Genomic DNA, 19,794 nt, shown 5'->3' with positions numbered 1-19,794 from the left:
TTTCTTTTCGTGTCTGAGCAGCAGGAGGACCTCTAACTCCTGGGGGCCTCAGGAAGGCCTCTCCCTTGCTGTGTGATTCAGTTTATGACAGCAGCTTTTTACTGTATACTTTAGTGTTCCCAGGAATCACCTGGCAGGCTCGTGGACTCTACAGATTATTGTGCCCAATCCCCAGAGATCAGTTCTGGGTTGAGGCCTTGAGATCTGCATGTTTAATAAGATTCTCTCCACCAGGTTTGAATGCCACAATTTCAGAAATTCATGGCTGGGTGAGGTGGTGTGTGTCTTGCTCTTGGTCTCGTCTCTGCCAGTGCTGTTCTGGGCACAGTCCCGGGACGCCTGCCCTGGATGACCACGGGGTGGCAGTGTGCAGCCACTTTGGGGCTGAAAGGCATCGTCACTCTCCAACTCCTTTTTTCTAGGTTTCCAGGGTATCATGTCCACGTCCACCCAGAGCAGGAGTTCTTTCTCTCCAGTCTGCCTTTTCTAGGACCCCCCGCTTCTGTGGAGGCTCCCGGGGCTGGGGAGCAGGCACACTATCTGGTGGTGTCTAAGGTAGTGGGGGGGCTGGGGCTAGGATGAGGCCAGGGAGGTGCCTGAAGTACACACTCCCAAGGGTCCTGCACTTACCTCACCCTCTTCCTGGCCCTGTTCTGAAGATGAGCAAGGCCCAGGCCTCTCACTTCTTAGGATTCTGTTATATTAAAAATAGAAGGAACATGATTATAAAAAATGTACATTCTAAAAATTTGATATTCTAATGAGTAAAAATATAAAAGACTACATGTATAGCCATCTGGAAGCAACATCAAAAGTCTAAATATGTGGCTCAGAATGAATGTGAGGCCCAGGCAAGGTGGCCATCCTGACACCTTACCACCACCACATTGTTGGCCATGACAGGTCCTGTCTGGGGCCTCTCCATTTGATCACAGGTTGCAAAGCCAAGCCTCAGGATTTCTCCCACCCTGTAACCCAGCTTTGCCTCTAGGCTTAGAGCCCCCATCTGTTAGGGATGCCTGAGCTCCCTTTGTCATCCCTACGTTTCACATAGGACTAGGCTCCCAGGCCCCTCCCCATCTCTGTTGCTAAGTCCAGTGTTTATTTCTTCTCACTTTCATTTGACACAGTTAACTCTTAAAAGACTCCTGTGGCTTACAGGACACTACTCTCTTCCTTCATTGCCTCCTTTGCTAGATCTGGCTCATTTCCTCAACCTCTCACTTCCCAGGTTTACACTGCTCTGAGGTGATCTCAACCATTTCATGACTTTAAATACCATCTAGGGAATTCCCTGGAGGTCCAATGGTTAGGACTGGATGCTTCCACTGCTGGGGCCCAGGTTCAATCCCTGGCCAGGGAACTAAGATCCCCACGGTGTGGCCATAAATAAATAAATAAATACCATCTATATGTCTATATACTAGTCTTACTGAGATACAATTGACATGTAAAATTTTATTAGTTTAAGGTATACAACATGATGATTTCATATATGTCTATATTGTGAAATGATTACCACAATAAGTTTAGTTAACATCCATCACCTCACATAGTTACAAAGCTTTTTCCTGTGATGAGCACTTTCAAGACCTGCTCTCTTAGCAACTTTCAGATATACGATATAGTATTGTTGACTACAGTCATTATGCTGTACATTACATCCCCAGGACTTACTTATCTTAAAACTGGAAGTTTACCTTTTGACCACCTTCACCCATTTTCCCCCTGGCCCTGCCTCACCCCTGGCCTCTGGCAACCACCAATCTGTTCTCTGTTTCTTGAGTCTTTTTGTTTGTTTTTATTTTTATTATTATTTTGTGCATGTGTGTGGTACACGGGCTTCTCACTGTTGTGGCCTCTCCCGTCGAGGAGCACAGGCTCCAGACGCGCAGGCTCAGCAGCCATGGCTCACGGGCCCAGCCGCTCCGCAGCATATGGGGTCCTCCCGGACCAGGGCACGAACCTGTGTCCCCTGCATTGGCAGGTGGACTCTCAACCACTGTGCCACCAGGGAAGCCCTGTTTGTTTGTTTTTAGATTCCACATATAAGTGAGAACATACAGCAGTTGTCTTTATCTGATTATTTCACTTAGCATAATGCCCTCAAGGATGAATGAATAAAGAAAATGTGGTATATATCTACAATGGAATATTATTCAGCCATGAAAAAGAAGGAAACCCTGCTATTTGCAACAACATGGTTCGATCTTGAGGACCATCTATGTATCTTATGCCTCACTTTTTGTCTCAGTCTAAACCTCCTCTGAGCTCGATTCAGATATCTGACCACTTTCATCTCCACTTGACATCTCCACTTGGTCATCTAATTGGCATCTCAAACTTAAAGTGTTCAATGCGAACTGATTTCTCTCCCAATCCTGCACCTCCTGTAGTCTTTACTACCTCAGTTAAGGGTACCTCTATTTACCCAGCTGCCTAGGCCAAAACACCTTGGAGTCATCTTGGATACCTCCCATTCTGTCACATTCTACATTCAAGACATCAACAGATCATGTCTGGTTTATCTTCAAAACATATTCAGAATCTAACCACTTCTTGCCACCCCCACTGCTATCACCCTGGTCCAAGCCAGCATCATCTCTTGCCTGGATTACTGCAAAGGCCTCCTAATTGAGCCTCATGCTTGCATCCCTTGTGGAGGGTTCTCCACACAACAGCCAGAGTAAGACTTTCAGTCTTTGCTTAGACATTTGCAATGCTTCCCATCTCATTCAGTCCTTTCACTGCCTCCAAGAACCTGCTCCAAGGTCTATGTTACCTCTGACCAAACATCCAACCGTTCACCTTGGCCATTGTGTTCTAGCCCAGTGGCCTCTTTGCTTTTCTTCTGACACATCACACTTCCACCTCAGGATATTTGCACCTGCTGTTCTCCTGACTGCATGGCTCTTCCTCCCCTCCTTCAGTTTCTGCTCAGCGAGTCCTTCCCTTAACATTTGGGTAATATCAGCCCTTCTGTGTTGGTTTTAAAATACCTCCAGGGGACATCCCTGGTGGCGCAGTGGTTAAGACTCCAAGCTCCCAATGCAGGGGGCCCAGGTTCGATGCCTGGTCAGGGAACTAGATCCCACATGCATGCTTCAACTAACAGTTCACATGCCGCAACTAAGGAGCCAGCGAGCCGCAACTAAGGAGCCCACCTGCTGCAACTAAGACCCAGCACAACCAAATAAATAAATAAAATGAAATCCCTCCATACAATTTTTGATACTCTTCCCTTTAAGAAGTGAAGCCTAATTCCGTTCCCCTTGAATGCAGGCTGGACTTAGTTATGTACTTTTAACAACTAATATATGGCAGAAGTGATGGTGTGAGACTTCTAAAACTAGGCCATAAAAAGCACTCTTCCCTCTTTAGTCACTCTCTCCGGGGGAAACCAACTGCCATGTTGGGAGGACACTCTGGTATGAGGTCCTCTCCCATGGAGAGGCCCACCTAGAGAGAACAGCCTCCTGCCAACAGAGCATGTGAGCAAAGTGGATCTTCCAGTCCCAGTCAAATCTTCAGATGACTGCAGCCCTAGCCAACATTTTTACTACAACCTCATGAAAGACATCACCAACTCAGCTAAGCCACTCTCGAATTCCCTATCCACAGAATTGTGAAAACATAGATGTTTTTTCAAGCTTCTAAGTTTGAGTGTAATTTGTTGCACAGCAATAGGTAACTAATGGCACCCTTCCCTTTCTATTCCCCCCAACCCAGATTTATTTTTCTACATTTTACTTATCACCATGTGACACAATATACATTTCCCCCACTGGAATTATGCCATTATAATAAGGACTTTGTTTTATTTACTCCTGTGTCCAACAGTGCCTTGCATAAAGTAAGTGCTCAGTCAGTATGTGTTGGATTAATGGATGTCTAGGTCAGTCTGTGTCTCTGTGAGGTATAGGATCAGAGGGGGCTATGTGTGGGTTTGAGACAGCCTTTCCTCTTCACAGATGGAGAGAGAGAGAAACCAGGTTCCATTCAGGTTATTCCTTCCCCTTTGCCCTCCCCAGTTGTACCCTCCTGGCTCAGACCCCAAAGGTGAATTTACTATGCTTGATTGATTCTTTTCTTTTGGGAGTAGCGTCCAAGTCCCTTGCCCCTCTCCACCCCCTCCAAAGCAATCTCCAAACCCTCAACTGGAATGTCCCCAAGCCAGTTCCTACCTTTCCAACAGGAATCTTACCTTCATCTCTCTCCAGGCACTTTCTCTCTTCTGAGCAGCTAGGGAAGCTGGGTGGGGGGCACAGTTGGGGGGCACAGTTGGGAGGCAAGCTGAGCACAGGAGTTGCCTTGGAGAGGGATGGCAGCAGAGAGGGCTGGACTCTGCCCCAGGAGAACTTATACCATGCCAAGCTATGGGGGCAGGGGCATTGGATCTGAAGGTGGTTGGATCACCAATGCCTCTTGATGGAAGTGGGATCTGACTGGCTGTCAGACCTGAAATCTGAGCGGGTGGGCACTGGAGTGTGAGCAGGACTGAGCCTCAGTGTGGCTGGCCAGAGATGGGCCACAGAGAATGTGGACTTAGTGCCACAGTGGGAGCTGGGCTGGGGACAAGGGTGGAGGCTGGAGACAGAGCAGGGGGCTGTCACCCACCACAAGATCCTGGTGAGAAGAGCTGGTGGTCCAGACCAGCAAGCTGGGTCTGAGAGGAGCAGGCTCATTGGGAGAGGGTTGGGGAGGAGGCAAAAGTTACCTCTGAATTTCTGCCCCCTAGAGGAATCTTGGCCCTGAGACCAGTGTGCCTCACTGGGTATGAATGAGGTTAGGTGGTGCTCCCTGGTACTGAGTTTGACACAGCAGAGTTTCACACCTATGCCAGGTATCACTCCTACAGAGGCGTGTTGTTCACTCACACTTGGCATCACCTCCCGGTGACTCTCAATGCTTTTAGTAGGTCGATTCCCTTCCGCACAGGAAGAAACTGGGGAATGGATGAGGGTGCTTAAGAGGAGTGGGGTCCAGGGCTGCTAAGGAACAGCATCTCAGCATCTGGAGGATAACTGGGAGTAGGGTGGGCCTGGAGCAGTTGGCTAAAGGTGTCTGGAGCTAGAGATTGGGGAATCATGCAAACATGGGTGGAGGATGTATGTGAAGATGGGCAAAATGCTGATCACTATTGAAATTCTGAGGATTGCCAGAGGTTCATTATATTATTCACTCTTATTGGGTATATGTTTGAAAATTTCCATAATAGAACGTCAAAAGAGCTAAAAGCCGTGTGGCTTTGTACCTGCAGGTGGTATGTGTGCCCTGCTGCTGGTGTGGAATGAGCTCAGAGACCTCTGAGTGTGTGGGTGCAGAAGTGAGTTCACCACCATGTGCGCGTATTGTGCAAACTGCAGCGTGCGTGCAGTTGGGGACAGCACCTGGGCAGGGCAGGGGAGAAGCTTCTGTTCTGTCCAGGCCCTCCAGTCTCACCCCAGCACCCCACAGAGTGAGTCCCCTCAGATCACAGCCTGTCCAGGCCTTTGGCGCTGTAGTATTTATGTAACCAAGTATGTGAGATAGGGCGGCTGTGTACCTTGAACTTGTGACAGGGTGTGTTGGTGTGTGAACACGAATGTTTGTATGTGGATGCCGGGCACTGAGTAAGGGTGTGGGGACCCCCCTCCCCCGACTTGTGAGGCTGGGAGGGGCCCTGCTCCGGAGTTCGGTGGTGGTGGACTCCTCACTCTCCTTTGCACGATTCCCAGCAGCACTCCAGCGCCCTCTCCCCCCCACCCCCGAATCTGGCTGTATGGAGGGTGGGAGACACCTGTTGGGGGGCTGGAAGCGGCAGAGCCCACCGGGGCCTCTCCCCCTGCGCCCCCGCCCGCCCTGCCCCTCGCGGGTCCGCCCCCGCGGCCGCAGCCGGCAGAGCAGCGAGTGAGCGCCCCGCGGCCGGAGGAGCGTGCGACTGCAGGAGCGCACGGCAGGGGCCCCGCACAGGGAACCGAGCTGAGACAGGGGCCGCCCGACAGGCGGGCTGAGCGGAGGGAGCGCCGTGGAGACGCCGGGGGCAGCGGGCCGCGCCAGAATGGTGAGTGTGGCCGCGGGGAGCCAGAGAGCGGGCGTGGAGACGCTGCTGTCCCCGTCCCCGTCCCCGTCTCTACCCCCGGCATCCTCTGTTCCCTCTCCTCCTCGGTTCTAGTCCTCAGCGTCTCTGCCCCGTCTCTCCGTCTGTTTTCCCTGTCTCTGTCCCTCTCTATTTACTGTCTTGCCCGGTCTCTATTTCTAATCTCTTTCTTCTGTCTCTGTCTCCTGCTGCGTCGGTCTTTGCCTGTTCTCTCTCAACCCTGGCCTCAGTATTTGCCTCCCTCTGCCTCTGTCTGTCTGTCAGTCTCCCTGGACTGCTTGTCACTCAGGTCTTTGATATTTATCTCTTGCTCCTCTATCTCTCTTACCTTCCCGGTCTCTCTACCGGATATCTCTATCAATCTCATCTCTCCCCGTCTCTGTCTCTCCATTCTTGTCTCTGTCTGATATTTCTGTCACCCTCCACCTTGGTCCCTCTCAGTCTCTTGTCTCTCGCCATCTCTCATTTCTATCCCCATACATATCTCCCTGTCATTGTCTCTCTCCCTCTCTGTTGGATCTCTCTCTCCTCCATCTCTCTCTGTTTCTTGGTCCCTGTCACCCTCTTTGATCTGCTCAGTCTCTACCTGTCCTCGGTCAACGTCTGTTTCTGTCTCTTTGGGTCTGGTCTCTGTCTCTCCTGCTCTTTTTACCTCTCTGTCCACCTCTGAGAAAGCTGTCTTTCTGTCTTTTTCCTTATGGCCCCCCTGCACTTCCCTGAATCCATAACCACCTCCCCTTGTGTTGGGGGATTTGGGGGAGCAGGTGCAACACGCATAATTCTCTCCTCCACAGGCAGCCCTTTCCTCAGGGCAGAGCCTGGTGCCAGCCGGCCCACCAGTGGGGGGACTGCGCCTGGAAGCTGTAATGGAGGCCCTGCAGAGACAGCAGGCAGCCCGACTGGCCCAGGGGGTGGGGCCTTTGGCCCCTCCACGCCCACCACCACCACCGCCGCGGCCTTCCTTTCCTGGATCCCGGACCCTGCAGGCCCCTGACAGGGGCTTGGGGGAGGTTGGAGCTGAGGAAGAGGAGGATGCCCAAGAGGATGAGGAAGGGGAGGAAGCTGGCACAGAAGAGGAGGCAGCCGAGGAGAGCCACCCAGGGACCCGGGGCACCAGCTCACCTTCCAGCCAGCCCCCTGGACCTCATCCCCATGAGTGGACCTATGAGGAGCAGTTCAAGCAGGTAGGACCCTCTCAGTGTCAGGCCCTCCCCCTTCCTACTCTCTGGGCAAAAGCAGAGCAAGGTGATCAGTAGCCCCCCCACCCCACCCCACTGCGCTCTGCAGGATGGAAAGACAGAGACATAGAGACCTGGAGAGAGACAGTGGGAAGACTGAAGGCTAGACGGGGACTGGGAGGGAGAGAGAGACATGCTGAGACATGGAAAGAAGTGCGTAGGCACACACCGTGAGGTGCAGGAGACGCCCAGAAACATGGAGGCTGACAGACTGGAGGCTCTTGGTGAAGCTGGAAGGGAAAGTGGGAGGGGTGCAGGAGCCTTCAAGGATTCTGAGGGAGGGGGATCTGGGGATCCCAGTGCCAGCACTACCATACCTTCTCACACATCAAGTCACAAGGTCATATTCCAGTGACCAGTGGGGGTGTCCTGGGCTGTCTACTTCTGTCTTGGAAGTGGAATGGAGGTTGCCGCTCCTTTGGCAAGCTGATACCCACTTCATCTCTTCCTTGTCACATTCTCCCCACCCATGTCCTCTCCCCGGCCTGAGTTCTATGGGTGACAGTTCCCAGCCTGTGATGGCCACTACAGCCACAGTGTGACTAAAGGGCTGCTGTACAGCTGGGAATGATAAGACCTTAATCACAGAGCCTTAATTTGAGGTTCTTCATCCCTGCGGAACCCATCTGGATGTTATTCGAAGGCACTACTCTAGGCTGTCATTAAGAAGATGTTATGCAGGGCTGAGATTCTAGGTGTGCTATTCTGGTGGTGTTACTCGTAGGGTGTTGGTTTTGGGTATTTTCCAGAAGTGTGCATCTATGCTTAGACTCTGTGGTGTTAGTGTAAAACTGATAGTGTTACTCGGGGCTCTGTTACTCTGGAGATGTGACTCTAGCGACTGTTTCTCCTGGGTGTAATTCTGGGGATTATTACTTGGAGACTGTGTGTGTTTTTTGTGGGTATCCATTTAAGACATAGGGCTCAGTTCTTGTGGGAGTATAGATCTAAAGGTGCATCTTTGGGGTTTGTTACTCATGGATGTTTTTTTGCTCTGAGAGTTCTTATTGGCAGGTGGAGTGTTACCTATGGGTGTTATACAGGGACTGTCACTCTGGGTAAAAGATTCTGTTACTTTAGGGATTGTCCCTCTTGGGGGGTATTTGAGAGCTGATACTGGAAGTAGAGCTCCAGGTGACTGAGAATAGGTGGGATAACCCCTGGACCTTTCAAGTCCTGACCCTACAGATCCTGGGTGGTTCAGGGCCATTGCCTCTGTGGGGCAGCTTCTGTAGTGCAGGAAGCTGTTCCTGGAAGATATGTGGGCTGAGGGGCCCAAGGTTTCCATCCAGGAGCTTTTCTGAGCATCCACCCTGCCTGAGGGATGGGTTAGAGGCATCTCTGCCCCTCATCCCCACCCCTGGCACACAAACATGTGAACAGCAAGAAGTCCTTGGCAGGTATGAATGAGTGAATGAGTGGCTCAGATATATCTGTCGGTTTCCTCAATGTGGAACACAGCACCAGCCTGACTTCCTCCCAGGGGCTCTGGAAGGCAGGCTAAGCCTCCGTAGCTTTCTCTCTTCCCCTACTCCCCAGATGGGTGGTTTGAGCTGCCCAGGGCACCACTGGCCAGTAGAGGGGTCTCTGTGTATCAGGAAAAAAAGTGCCCACACCTGCCCCCAGGGGAGAGAACCCAATGCTCTCTCAGGAAGTCTACATTTCAGAACTTACTTACCCCTTCAGCTGGGGATCCTTAATCTGGGGGTTGGAGTCCAAAGGGTTCCCGGGGTGGGGTGGGGGCTGGGTAGCAGAGCTGGAAAATGACCTCAGTTTTTCCCCAGCTGTACGAGCTCGATGCAGACCCCAAGAGGAAAGAATTTCTGGATGACCTGTTTAGCTTCATGCAGAAGAGGGGTGAGTGGGTTGATGTAAGGGAAGGACCCCCACTTACCAGGCTTGAGGAAGGGAAACCCCAGGTTTTAGTCCTCAGTTTGGGTCCTCTTTGCAGAGGCCTGGGCTTGGCAGCATGTATCCTTTGGGCCCTCAATAGCGTCTTTAACCTCTGACCCTGCTCCCCTTCTCCACCCAGGGATTAATTAGTGGCCAGCCCACTGGCAGGTTAATGAGTGTGGGATCAATTGGGAGGGTGGGAGGGAGAACTGGTAGGAGGCTGGCCTGGGGTGGGGGGGGGGTTCCCAGAATTGGGGGAGTGGGATCAGAATGCCTTGGTCCTCTTCCAGCCTTGTCTCTCCTCAGTTTCCCCTTGCTTCAGGCAGGAAACACCCAAGGTGTTCTGCATCAGGAAGGACTGGAATTAGACTGAAGGGAGGACTTCTCAAGGGGTAGGCAGGGGCTGTGGAGGAGAAGGAATTCCTTTCCGGGAATCTCAGAGCCAGAAGTGAATGCAAGAAGGGTCCAGGAGGGGATCAGGCTGGGCGGCAGTCCATCACTTAGGCTTCTCCCCAGATTCATGGGTCGGAAGACTGACTCATTATCTCTCTCTACAAAGCTAATTAACTCACTCCACGAGTGCGGCCTGATAAGCTGCTAATTAACTGGCTTCACTGCCCCCCTCCCTTAGTGCAGCTGCTGGCCAAAGTCCCTCAGGCCCTCACCGCAGGCCCAGAACCCCTTTCGGGTCCCTGCCTAACCAGGAACCCTCCGTGGGGCTCCAGGTCCTTCGGCTCCCCAGAAAGGCCCGGTCATTCTGGTCCCAACGTCCCCTCCCTGCCCCTTCCTTCTGGTCTCCCCTCCACTGGGGGGTGGGGTAGGGTGGTCTCAGCAGATCCTAGCGCCCCCTTCCTCCCAGCTCTGCCTCCCTCAGGTCCCTGCCTTCCTCTGCTCCCTGTGCGGGGGGAGGGGATCCCGCGGGACCGATAATTTCCCCCCATTAATCAGGCCGCAGCTAATTGTTCGGGTCCAAAGGCGGCAGCGGAAGGGGACGGGATCGGTAAGGAATTAACTGGGGCCCATCGCTCAGCGCAGACAGGCCCCTTTGTCAGGACTGGCCGGCGGGGGCGGCAGGGACTGCGGAGTCGGCGAGCCGAGGCGGGGGCTGCTTCTTCTCCCATCCACCATCCTCCCGCCTCTGGCAGCCACCCCGGGCCGCTGCTTAGGGGCGTCTGGCTCTTCAGCACAGTCAGGAAGTCCTTCCTATGGTCTACCCCAGAGGTTGGCAAACTAAAGCCTGCGGGCCAAATGTAACAGCCCATGAGAAAAGAATGTTTTTCACATTCTTAAATAGTGAAAAAAATTAAAAGACGAATAACATTTCTGGACGTGTGAAATGCGAATTTCAGAGTCTGTAAATAAAGTTTTATTGGAACAGAGCCGCGTTCATTCCTTTAAATATCCTCTATAGCTGCTTTCAGGCTGCAGTTGCAGAGTGGATTAGTTCTGACAGACTGTTTGGCCTGCAAAGCCTAAAACATTTACCATCTATCTGGCCCTTTACAGAAGAAGTTTGCCAACCCCTGGTCTAGCCTCCCACCCTTCCTGCTACAGTGGAGGCCTTGGGGGCTCTGTGGGCTCTGCCTGCAATCCCACCTCCCCATCCCTCCCTGTTCCCCTCCTTTCTTGAAGGTCCCGCCCTGTACCTGGGGCTCACCCAGGCAGGTCCAGGCAGCCGACTCCTCGAGTCCCTGAGGATGCCCGCAGACAGGGTCTCAGTCTTAGTGTCCTGACTCTCTGCCAACCCCCCAACCAGGGACGCCAGTGAACCGTGTGCCCATCATGGCGAAGCAGGTGCTGGACCTGTACGCGCTGTTTCGCCTGGTGACGGCCAAGGGCGGTCTGGTGGAAGTCATCAACCGCAAGGTGTGGCGGGAGGTAACGCGCGGCCTCAGCTTGCCCACCACCATCACGTCGGCCGCTTTCACTCTACGCACCCAGTGAGGCCAAGCGAGCGCGCGCGAGCGGTGGGAGCAAGGCGCGGGAGCGGGGGTGGGGCGCGGGGCGCGGAGGGCCCCGGGGGTTCGTGTCCGGGGGTGGGGCTTGATCAGCTGGGCCCAGCCTCCCACCCCACCCCGTCCGCCCGTAGGTACATGAAGTATCTGTACCCGTACGAGTGCGAGACGCGGGCGCTCAGCTCCCCGGGGGAGCTCCAGGCCGCCATCGACAGCAACCGGCGGGAAGGCCGTCGTCAAGCTTACACCAACACCTCACTCTTCGGCTTGGCGGGACAGTCCCCTTGGGGCACTCTTGGCCCCGCCTCGGGTTCCGGGCCCGCCCCTCCCGCGCCCACGCCCGGCCCCCGCACTGCTCAGGGCTCCGCCTCCGGCCTGCCGGCGCACGCCTGCGCGCAGCTGAGCCCGAGCCCCATTAAGAAAGGTGTGAGGGCAGAGCGGCTGAACTTTGAGGGTCTCTGAGACCTAGGGGGAGGCTGAGATATAGGGAACATTAAAACGTGGAAACTCTGAGGTCTGGGAGCATCGAAGTATGGGGACAGTAAGGACTGACGGGGCACTGAGGTTTGGTGCATGCTCAGGTTTAGGGGTCCTGATGTTTGGGGTCAATGAAGCCTTGGGAGCTCTGGGATATGGGTTACTGCGGTGTGGGCCTGAAGCTCAGGAAAAGGTACTTTATCCAGAGCAGCTTCATTCAACACCAGGGCTCCTATTTGCATGTGGTTTATGCCTCCTGTTTTTCCTGGCTTATTTAACAACCGAAAGCAAGGAAATCCCCCAAATTGTCTGGGACAAACCTAGTCAGATATATTGGCCTTTTGGGGCTCTCCAGCTTCAGAGCCTCTATTCGGAGACTGGATGGGAGGGGAGATTGAACTTGGTGCTTGAGCTTGGATGACCTCCCTTGGTCCCAGGCCTGTGGGGAGAACCAGATGCAGAGACAGGGTTGGTTGGGTCAGGGGAGCTAAATGACCTGTTTTTTCAGAGGAGAGCAGAATTCCAACCCCTCGACTGGCACTGCCTGTGGGCCTAGCCTTTGGACCTGCACGTGAGAAGGTGGCACCAGAGGAGCCCCCAGAGAAGAGGGCTGTGCTGATGGGGCCCATGGACCCACCTCGACATGGCGCACCCCCCAGTTTCCTGCCCCGTGGCAAGGTTCCCTTGAGGGGTGAGGAGGGGCTTGTTGCTGAGAGGGCTTAGGGCCTGTGCAATGAGGGAGGACAGACCCATCACCCCATAGGCATTGGAGGTGGGGCAGATAGATCCCTCAGTAGACAACTCTGTGATTACAGGTGTGGGGCGGAATTGGAATGGGAGCTCTCTATAGGGATGGAGGGGGGAGCTTGTAAGTCTGAAGTCTGATTCCCCAAAATGTGACTCCCCTGCCCCCTCCTGGACAGAAGAGCAGTTGGATGGGCCTCTCAATCTGGCAGGCAGTGGTATCAGCAGTATCAACATGGCCCTAGAGATCAACGGGGTGGTCTACACTGGTATGGGTACTGCAGGCTGTGTATACTGGCATGAGGTCAGGGGTATTTACACTGGCATGGGGATTTTAGACTTTTTCTACTAGCATGAGGTTCAGAGATATCCAAACTTGCATGGGTAACATGGGGTTCAGGGGATTGCTACACTGGCATGGATTAAAGGGGGTGTCTACATGGCATGGGATCCAAGGCATGACCTCTCTGGCATGAATACCATGGGATGTCTTGTCATGGGCCTATGTATCAGTGTAAATATTTCTTGTTTACTTGTTGGAGGGTATCTGTATTGATACAGGAGTCTCTAACTGACTCAAGGGGCTTTTCGGCATTGGTTACGGCAGAGCTCTGTGTATGGTGTTCTAGCAATCAGGACACTGACTTTTTTTTTTCCCTCTTCTGTTTCTTTGCCTCGCCTTTTTCTGCTTGTGTTTTCCCTCTACCATCTCCTCACCCCTTTGCCAGGCGTCCTCTTTGCCCGTTGCCAGCCCGTGCCAGCTTCCCAGGGCCCAGCCAACCCTGCACCCCCACCCCTGATGGGGCCCCCTTCCAGCGCCTCACCCTGAGAGCTCACACCTGAAATTGAGAGTCCCAACCCCATTGCTGAGGGGGGAGGAGACACCCCTCCAACCCATTCTTCCAAGGTGCCCATTCTAGGACCTGGGAATGGCCACTCACCCCCTCAACCATGCCATGTGGACTTGAAGCCAAAGAGATTTCTTCTGATGTTACATCTACCTCATTGCAGAAGGAGGGCATCTCCTCCCTGGCCAACTCCAGCAGCATCTACCAAAGAGTTCTTCCCCCGGTAACCCCCATCATCTCCTCATATGCTCCCTTGTATCAATATCATCTCTAGGACTCCACCTCTTCGAGTCAGACCTGCTTCTCTTCAGGAGCCAGGTGAAGGGTTGAGTTGGGGTGTTGTGAAGATGTCCCTCAGGTCATATCTGGATAATAAAGCTGCGGTCCCTCCCTCTCCAGTGCCTCCTTTCCTTCTTGTTTGGGCCTGTGGGTCGGGGAGGAATTATGTGGTATGCACAGGCTGTGTTGGGCCAGGGGTTCTCAGAGAAGACAGAATAGCAAAGGCCATGAGTAGGAGAGCTCAGTCTCATGAATCAGACTGCCTGAGTTCAAATCCCGATTCTGCCACTACAATGTTGAGTGTCCTTGGCACGACACTTAATCGCTTGAACCTTAGAAGACTCCAACTTGAACCATAGGGGCTTCCTAGTATTCTATGGGAATGGACCAATCTTAGAATAATGGGTATATTTATATGTGCAACCTCGGAGAATGGGGTAAGGAAACCTCTTTGGTACCCTGGAATTTGGTACCCTGGAATAAAGGCAAAGGTTGTTTTGATGAGCAGGGGCTGGAAGTTAAGGTAGGGCCTGACGGGTGGCCGTCGCCTAGGTTACAAGACAGCTTTTGACAACTTTCGTCGGCCCTGCCTGCCGCTTCCGGCATCGAAGGGCTGAATCGTGGCATCACTTCCTGTATGCAGGGGAGCCCGTCCACTCGGATTGGCCCGCCTTCTCTATTTGGACGGACGTCCCGCCCTCTGGCTGTTCCTGGCTGAGGCGGAGCGGCGGGAGCTATGGCGGCTGTGACAGATGTGCAGCGGCTACAGGCCCGTGTGGAGGAGCTGGAGCGCTGGGTGTACGGGCCGGGCGGGTCTCGCGGCTCGCGGAAGGTGAGCTATCTGGGGTCCAATGGTCCCTCTCTGGGGCAAAGCAACAGCCGTCTACTGGCCTGGTCCTCGAGATGGATGCTACCGCTCCAGAGTCCCGTTGCCCGCAGCCCGACCTTTGAAATAACAAAGGTTCGAGACCTCCCGGAGCATATCGGGCCTTCGGAGTCCATTCCCACGGAGGGCACTGTGAGTCTGAGGTGGGCTCACTGTGGAGACCCCGCCTTTGCCCTCGCGGGGTAGTTGGGGAGACCTGACACACTCGAGAAACTGACTAATCAGAGTTTCAGTAAGAGCTGAAGCCCGGAAGGGCCGTTGTGGAGCCCTGCGTAATTGCTAAGTGAATTGTGTAAAGAGAGGTCCATAGGACCCCAAAAGAGGCAGACCGGAGGTGGATAAAGAAGGCTCCAGGGGGTTAGAGGTGTGGTCTGGGAGGGCCGGGATTAGGAGGGGAAGGGATTGGGTACTGAGTGTTCAGATATGGACTGGCACTCCTTCCCACCAGTGACTGAATTTTGACAACTGTGCAGCTCAGTTTCCCTTCCATCCCCTTTTTAACTATGGAAAGACTTTTCACTGAAGGTGGAGTGTCAGGCACACCCTGGAGTTGAGTGCCTCAGAGGTAATGATGTCTGTTTGTACATTTCTTGTGGAATTAGTTGTCACTAACAGATTGTGTCCCATGTGAGAACTGACTTCTCAGAACATTCTCTCCCTTTCACATCTATGACGCAAATCCTCCTGATTTTCCTCCTACGTCTCTGGCTGCTTCTACACAGTCTTATTTGTCTTCCCATATATTTGACCCTTGAATATTGTCATTCCTTACCCTCTAACCTAAAACCTGTGTGATATCATACACTTCCATAGCCTCTCCCTCTATTCAACCCTTTAATATTGGAATTCCTCATCCTCTACCCTTAAAGCCTAGGTAGGTTCAGCCAAGAGGAGGAATCAGGGAATAGATAGTATATGCTAGTGCCCCATAAACTCTAGAGTAGTTCATCACCTCCCCAGTCACAATTGAAACTCCCCAAGGAGTATATGATTATCTCCCCCTTCACACTGAGGATTCCCGGAAGGTAGGGTTGAATCTCTTTTAATACTAGAGAAGGGGACGATAGCTGGGACAAGGAGGTTTGGGAGTCTGAGGGAATGAGGGCTCTTTATCTCTTCCAAGACTTGAGCCAAGTGGTAAATCATGGAATTAACTTCCACTCTCCCAATAGGTGGCCGATGGCCTGGTCAAGGTGCAGGTGGCTTTGGGGAACATCGCCAGCAAGAGGGAGAGGGTGAAGATTCTGTACAAAAAGAGTAAGTGCTTCCATGAGGTGTCTGCCTGTTCTCCTTCCCAAGCCTGTGCTTCCTGGTTCGCTGCCCAGGCTCTTCAGCCTAGTAGGTCACTGGAGTTGCCCTTTGGGGATAGCAGGTGAAGACGTTGCCCTGATGGAATGGTGAATTGGGGTGTGCTTTCTACTTTGTGGTTAAACCCCAAGCCCATGGCAATGTCCTAAGTTATGGGATAAGAGCTCTGCCTGAAAGGTCCCCTGGGGGAAGGAGGGACGAGGGTATGGAATTTCCACAGGCAAGGTTCAGAGGCAGGAAAGAAATCAGGCACTGAGAGCCCCAGTCTTGGCTCAACCAGCCCTTTTTGATTATTGTCAGAGCTAGCAACCTGTTCAGGAACTAGAAATCAGATAAAGCTCTGGCATGTCTTGGTGGCACTGAGGGGCAAGGTGCCTTCCAGCCTTGAGGATAGATCAGTGGGAATGCTGAGGGCCCCAGGGTTTTAAAGTTTGAGGCTGGCCAGCAGGTGATCAGAGGGTAGAGACAGGGAAGTGGGGATAGGGGACCTGGTGGAGGCCTGGTGTGGATGCTGAGGGTGTCAGCTCCTCACTCAAGGGTCTCCCCAAGGCTGACACCTCCCCTAATATCCTTCACAAGACTGATCCCCACTCCCCAACCTTATTCCATTTTCCATCTTGCTACTTTTCTAGTTGAAGACCTGATCAAATACCTGGATCCTGAGTACATTGACCGCATTGCCATACCTGATGCCTCTAAGCTGCAGTTCATCTTAGCAGGTAGTGCTGGACAGTATGTGCATATGCATCTGGGGATGTGGATTGTGGGGGAAGTCGGGCACAGAGATAGCTTCCCTGGATACAGCCCTGGAAGCTGCTTTCTGGAATCTGGCCTGGTTCTGGACTGAGGCTGGAGGTGGTCCTGTGGTCCTCTAGTAGGCACTGGGTACAGTATACTTCAGAGCCAGCTGCAGACCATGGTGCCAGCCACAGTGGAAGCTACTCCGGTGTTCTATCTATGGCCTGCCTCTAGGATTTTCCTTCGGAACCTTCCTTACTTCTGCTCAGTAGACATAGGAGCTTCTAAGAAAGGGTAGGGGCAGAGAGCATTGCATTTGGGAGAGGTGAGGTGATAGGCATGAGTTTCAACATCTTTCTTTCATGTGAGAAAGCGCTGGGATTTCAGAATTCTAGGCAGGAACTATTGTCTTAGCAATGTCTGCTTATCAGTTAGTTAGCCACTCCACGAGGTATGGTTTGCCAAGCACCTGTGTTTGTTCATGCATTCAAAAGTGATCATCTACTGTGATCCAGACTATCCTAGGTGTGAGGTATACAATGGCGAACCAGAACATACCTGAGCCACTGCTGTGGCTTAGACACCAAGTTCAGGAGGTCTTCTCCTGCTCCGATTATTATTTTCTTTAATTAATTAATTAATTTATTTTTGGCTGCGTTGGGTTTTCGTTGCTGCGCGTGCACTTTCTCTAGTTGCGGTGGCTTCTCTTGTTGCGGAGCATTGGCTCTAGGCGCACGGGCTTCAATAGTTGTGGCACGCAGGCTCAGTAGTTGTGGTGCACGGGCTTAGTTGCTCTGCGGCATGGTCTCCCAGACCAGGGCTCAAACCCGTGTCCCCTGAATTGGCAAGCGGATCCTTAACCACTGCGCTACCAGGGAGGTCCCTCCTGCACTGATTCTTAAGTCCAGCCTCTCCATGCCTCCCTGTCGCCACTGCCTCAGTGTTCATCCCCTTGTACATGAATAGTTGCAGTCTCCTAAGTCCTCTTCTTGACCCTAGTCTTCCCCTTCTTGCATGTGGTTCAGTATCGTCTTCCCAAAACACATTTCCAACATGCCACTTTGTTTAGTTTGGAACCTCAGTGTGTGTGTGTCTCTCTCCCTATTAGGATAAATTCCTAATTCCTTAGCATGCCATTCCAAGCCTTCTATAGACTGCCAGATCTGCCCTCCCATCTAGCTGTTTCCTGTGCTCTCCTTGCTCCAGTTCAGCCAAATGAATTCTTTTTCCTCGACTAATTGACAAGCATTCTTGCCTCCAAATGTTTGACATAACAGTCCTCCCTTCTTGAATGCCCTTCCCACTCTGCAGCCACTGAAACCCCCTGTGCACAGGGTCATTCCAGTCCTGCTTTCCTCACTGGACTGTCCTGTTAGTGTCCCAGCTCTCCAGGAACTTGTAATTGTCTGTGCCTCTCAGATCCACTGAGCAGAACCTGCCTGGTAGTTTTCCACATCTCCTCTTTCAGACCTTCCCAGGAGCCCTTGCATGTGGGTACCCAAGTCTGAAGTACTTTGTTTCCTGGCCTAGGAGGGGCTCTGAGTTTGTTGATAGCAAGCTAGAGGAAGGGGCCTCAGAGTTAAAACTTGGAGAAAGGTAGGATTTGGAGGAACTTAGAGGCTCCTTGGGCTCAAGATAGGTCAGACCAGAGGCATCCAAGAGAGGTGGAGACAGATTGGGGTAATGTGCACATAGCGAAGGGGGCAGTGGGCAGACTAGCTGCCCCAAGCTCCAGGCTCAGCCATCTCATCAGCCCCTTGCATGGGAGTGGCTGTGCCCAGGCTCGCCTCACTGCCACTGCCTTTTCTGTTTATGCCTCAGAGGAGCAGTTTATCCTCTCCCAGGTTGCGCTTCTGGAGCAGGTGGAGGCTTTGGTGCCCATGCTGGACAGCACTCATATCAAAGGTACCTCTCTGGGGCTGCAGCTCCACTACTCTACTTGGGGAGGTGGGTGGATGGGCAGGACTTCCCTGGGCTCAGGCTAGCTCTGCTCCTTGTCTTTATCTCACCTTGGGGGTACCAGACACCTGCACTGGGATTAAAATTTCCAGGGCAGAGAGCTCAGCTTCAGAATATCAGGCAGTTTGGCACCAAGGACACTCATGTAAGGCCAGCGACCTCCAACTCTGGGATTCCTTCTGTCTTCTACCCCACCCCTCAGCACCTGTCCTTCAGGGTGCTGCAGAGCCCAGATTTTACTGTAAGAGTTCCTGCCAGGTGTGTCAATGTGTGTGAATTCTTCCTGCCGCACTGCCTAGTGCAGTCCCTAGGCCTGGGTTTTGACGAGCAGACAGTGACTTTAATTGAATCCAGATAGCCATCTTGTCTGTCTCTAGAGGTATTTTTCCCAGCTCCCCCTCCCTACCCCTGATCAGCTTCCTGCTGAGCATCTGACACCCTTAAGCTGTGGGCCCAGCATGGTGGCTGAGGCTCTGGGTGTTGGATTCCAGGTGGCCAGCTTAGGGACCTGGCATTCATCCTCAGTCCACCTGCAGGCTCCCTGTTCCCTAGGCCCGGCAGACCTGGTCCCACTGGGCTGAGAGCAAAGGAACAGATCCCATGATAATCAAAGCTTCCTTTACTTGGCCCTGCTCACAGCCCTGGGGTGGGTGTATGGGGCAACTCTGGGAACCCCAGGGTTTTGTCTTCTTCTAGGGGCCTGCATCTTCCCCTCCCCTTTGGGTCCTAGAGTAAGACTGAGGTGGGCAGGGAGTCCCACCACCACGTCCAGAAGCAATGGTCGATGAAGCTGGCATTTGTTTAGCTTCTCCACTCAATACTCTAATCCTACCGAAGACCTAATAGACTATTGAGCAGTCCCAGGGGAAGGCACAAGCATCACTAGGCAGTGTGCGTTGTGTTTTACAGCCGTTCCTGAGCATGCCGCCCGCCTGCAGCGCTTGGCCCAGATCCACATCCAGCAGCAGGTATGGGAGGGGAGAGGCCTGGAGGGGAAAGTAGAGGTGGTGAGGCTCCTAGTCCCCACCCCTGCCTCCTGGGGAAGCAGCCTCAGGCCTCCCTGATGTCAGCTTCAGGGGGAATTTAGGGTTTATCCTTTGTCTTCCATCTGCCTTCCAGAAGGGAAGGGATTTGCCTACGGTCACATCCAGGTCTCCTGCCTCCCAGAGTAGGGCTACCCAGAGGTATCAGATTGATGTTGGGAGGTACCCATGAATTCCTGGGGATGATGTGTCCTTAACTATGGTAGAAGAGCTGTTTTTTCACTATTCCCAGGCCCTAGTGTAAAGGTCAAGGAGGGTTCAGAAATAGGGGACAGGGAGAAGGAGGCATATTCTAGCAGGAGTATTTGCTTAAATGTGTGGTTTTCCCCCCCCCCCCCCCTCCTCGT

The 19,794-nt window shown here is 53.0% G+C and overlaps 2 protein-coding genes across 6 annotated transcripts in view; both read left to right on the top strand.

The window, feature by feature from the left end:
- The first annotated feature begins 6,945 nt into the window (after nucleotides 1–6,945).
- ARID3C (AT-rich interaction domain 3C) lies at nucleotides 6,946–13,307 on the top strand. The gene is made up of 7 exons (XM_024753909.1): nucleotides 6,946–7,263; nucleotides 9,102–9,174; nucleotides 10,967–11,150; nucleotides 11,300–11,589; nucleotides 12,151–12,333; nucleotides 12,566–12,655; nucleotides 13,115–13,307. The coding sequence occupies exons 1-7, from the start codon at nucleotides 6,946–6,948 to the stop codon at nucleotides 13,213–13,215; spliced, it is 1,239 nt and encodes a 412-aa protein (XP_024609677.1). The 3' UTR covers nucleotides 13,216–13,307.
- A 908-nt stretch (nucleotides 13,308–14,215) lies between these two features.
- Nucleotides 14,216–19,794, top strand: part of DCTN3 (dynactin subunit 3) — a 6,357-nt gene continuing 778 nt past the window's right edge. For 2 of the 5 annotated variants that reach the window (XM_024753891.1, XM_024753887.1), the window contains exons 1-5: nucleotides 14,220–14,345; nucleotides 15,572–15,656; nucleotides 16,340–16,426; nucleotides 18,267–18,350; nucleotides 19,314–19,372. In XM_024753891.1, the coding sequence (XP_024609659.1) occupies nucleotides 14,250–14,345; nucleotides 15,572–15,656; nucleotides 16,340–16,426; nucleotides 18,267–18,350; nucleotides 19,314–19,372 (411 nt within the window). In that variant the 5' untranslated portion in view covers nucleotides 14,220–14,249. The other 3 variants (XM_024753889.1, XM_024753890.1, XM_024753888.1) reach the window with 3 other exon arrangements.

This window comes from Neophocaena asiaeorientalis, unplaced genomic scaffold (assembly GCF_003031525.2).
Source record: "Neophocaena asiaeorientalis asiaeorientalis breed wild unplaced genomic scaffold, Neophocaena_asiaeorientalis_V1.1 scaffold220, whole genome shotgun sequence".
NCBI classification, from domain to species: domain Eukaryota; kingdom Metazoa; phylum Chordata; class Mammalia; order Artiodactyla; family Phocoenidae; genus Neophocaena; species Neophocaena asiaeorientalis.
This window is presented reverse-complemented; position numbering and strand designations above follow the sequence as displayed.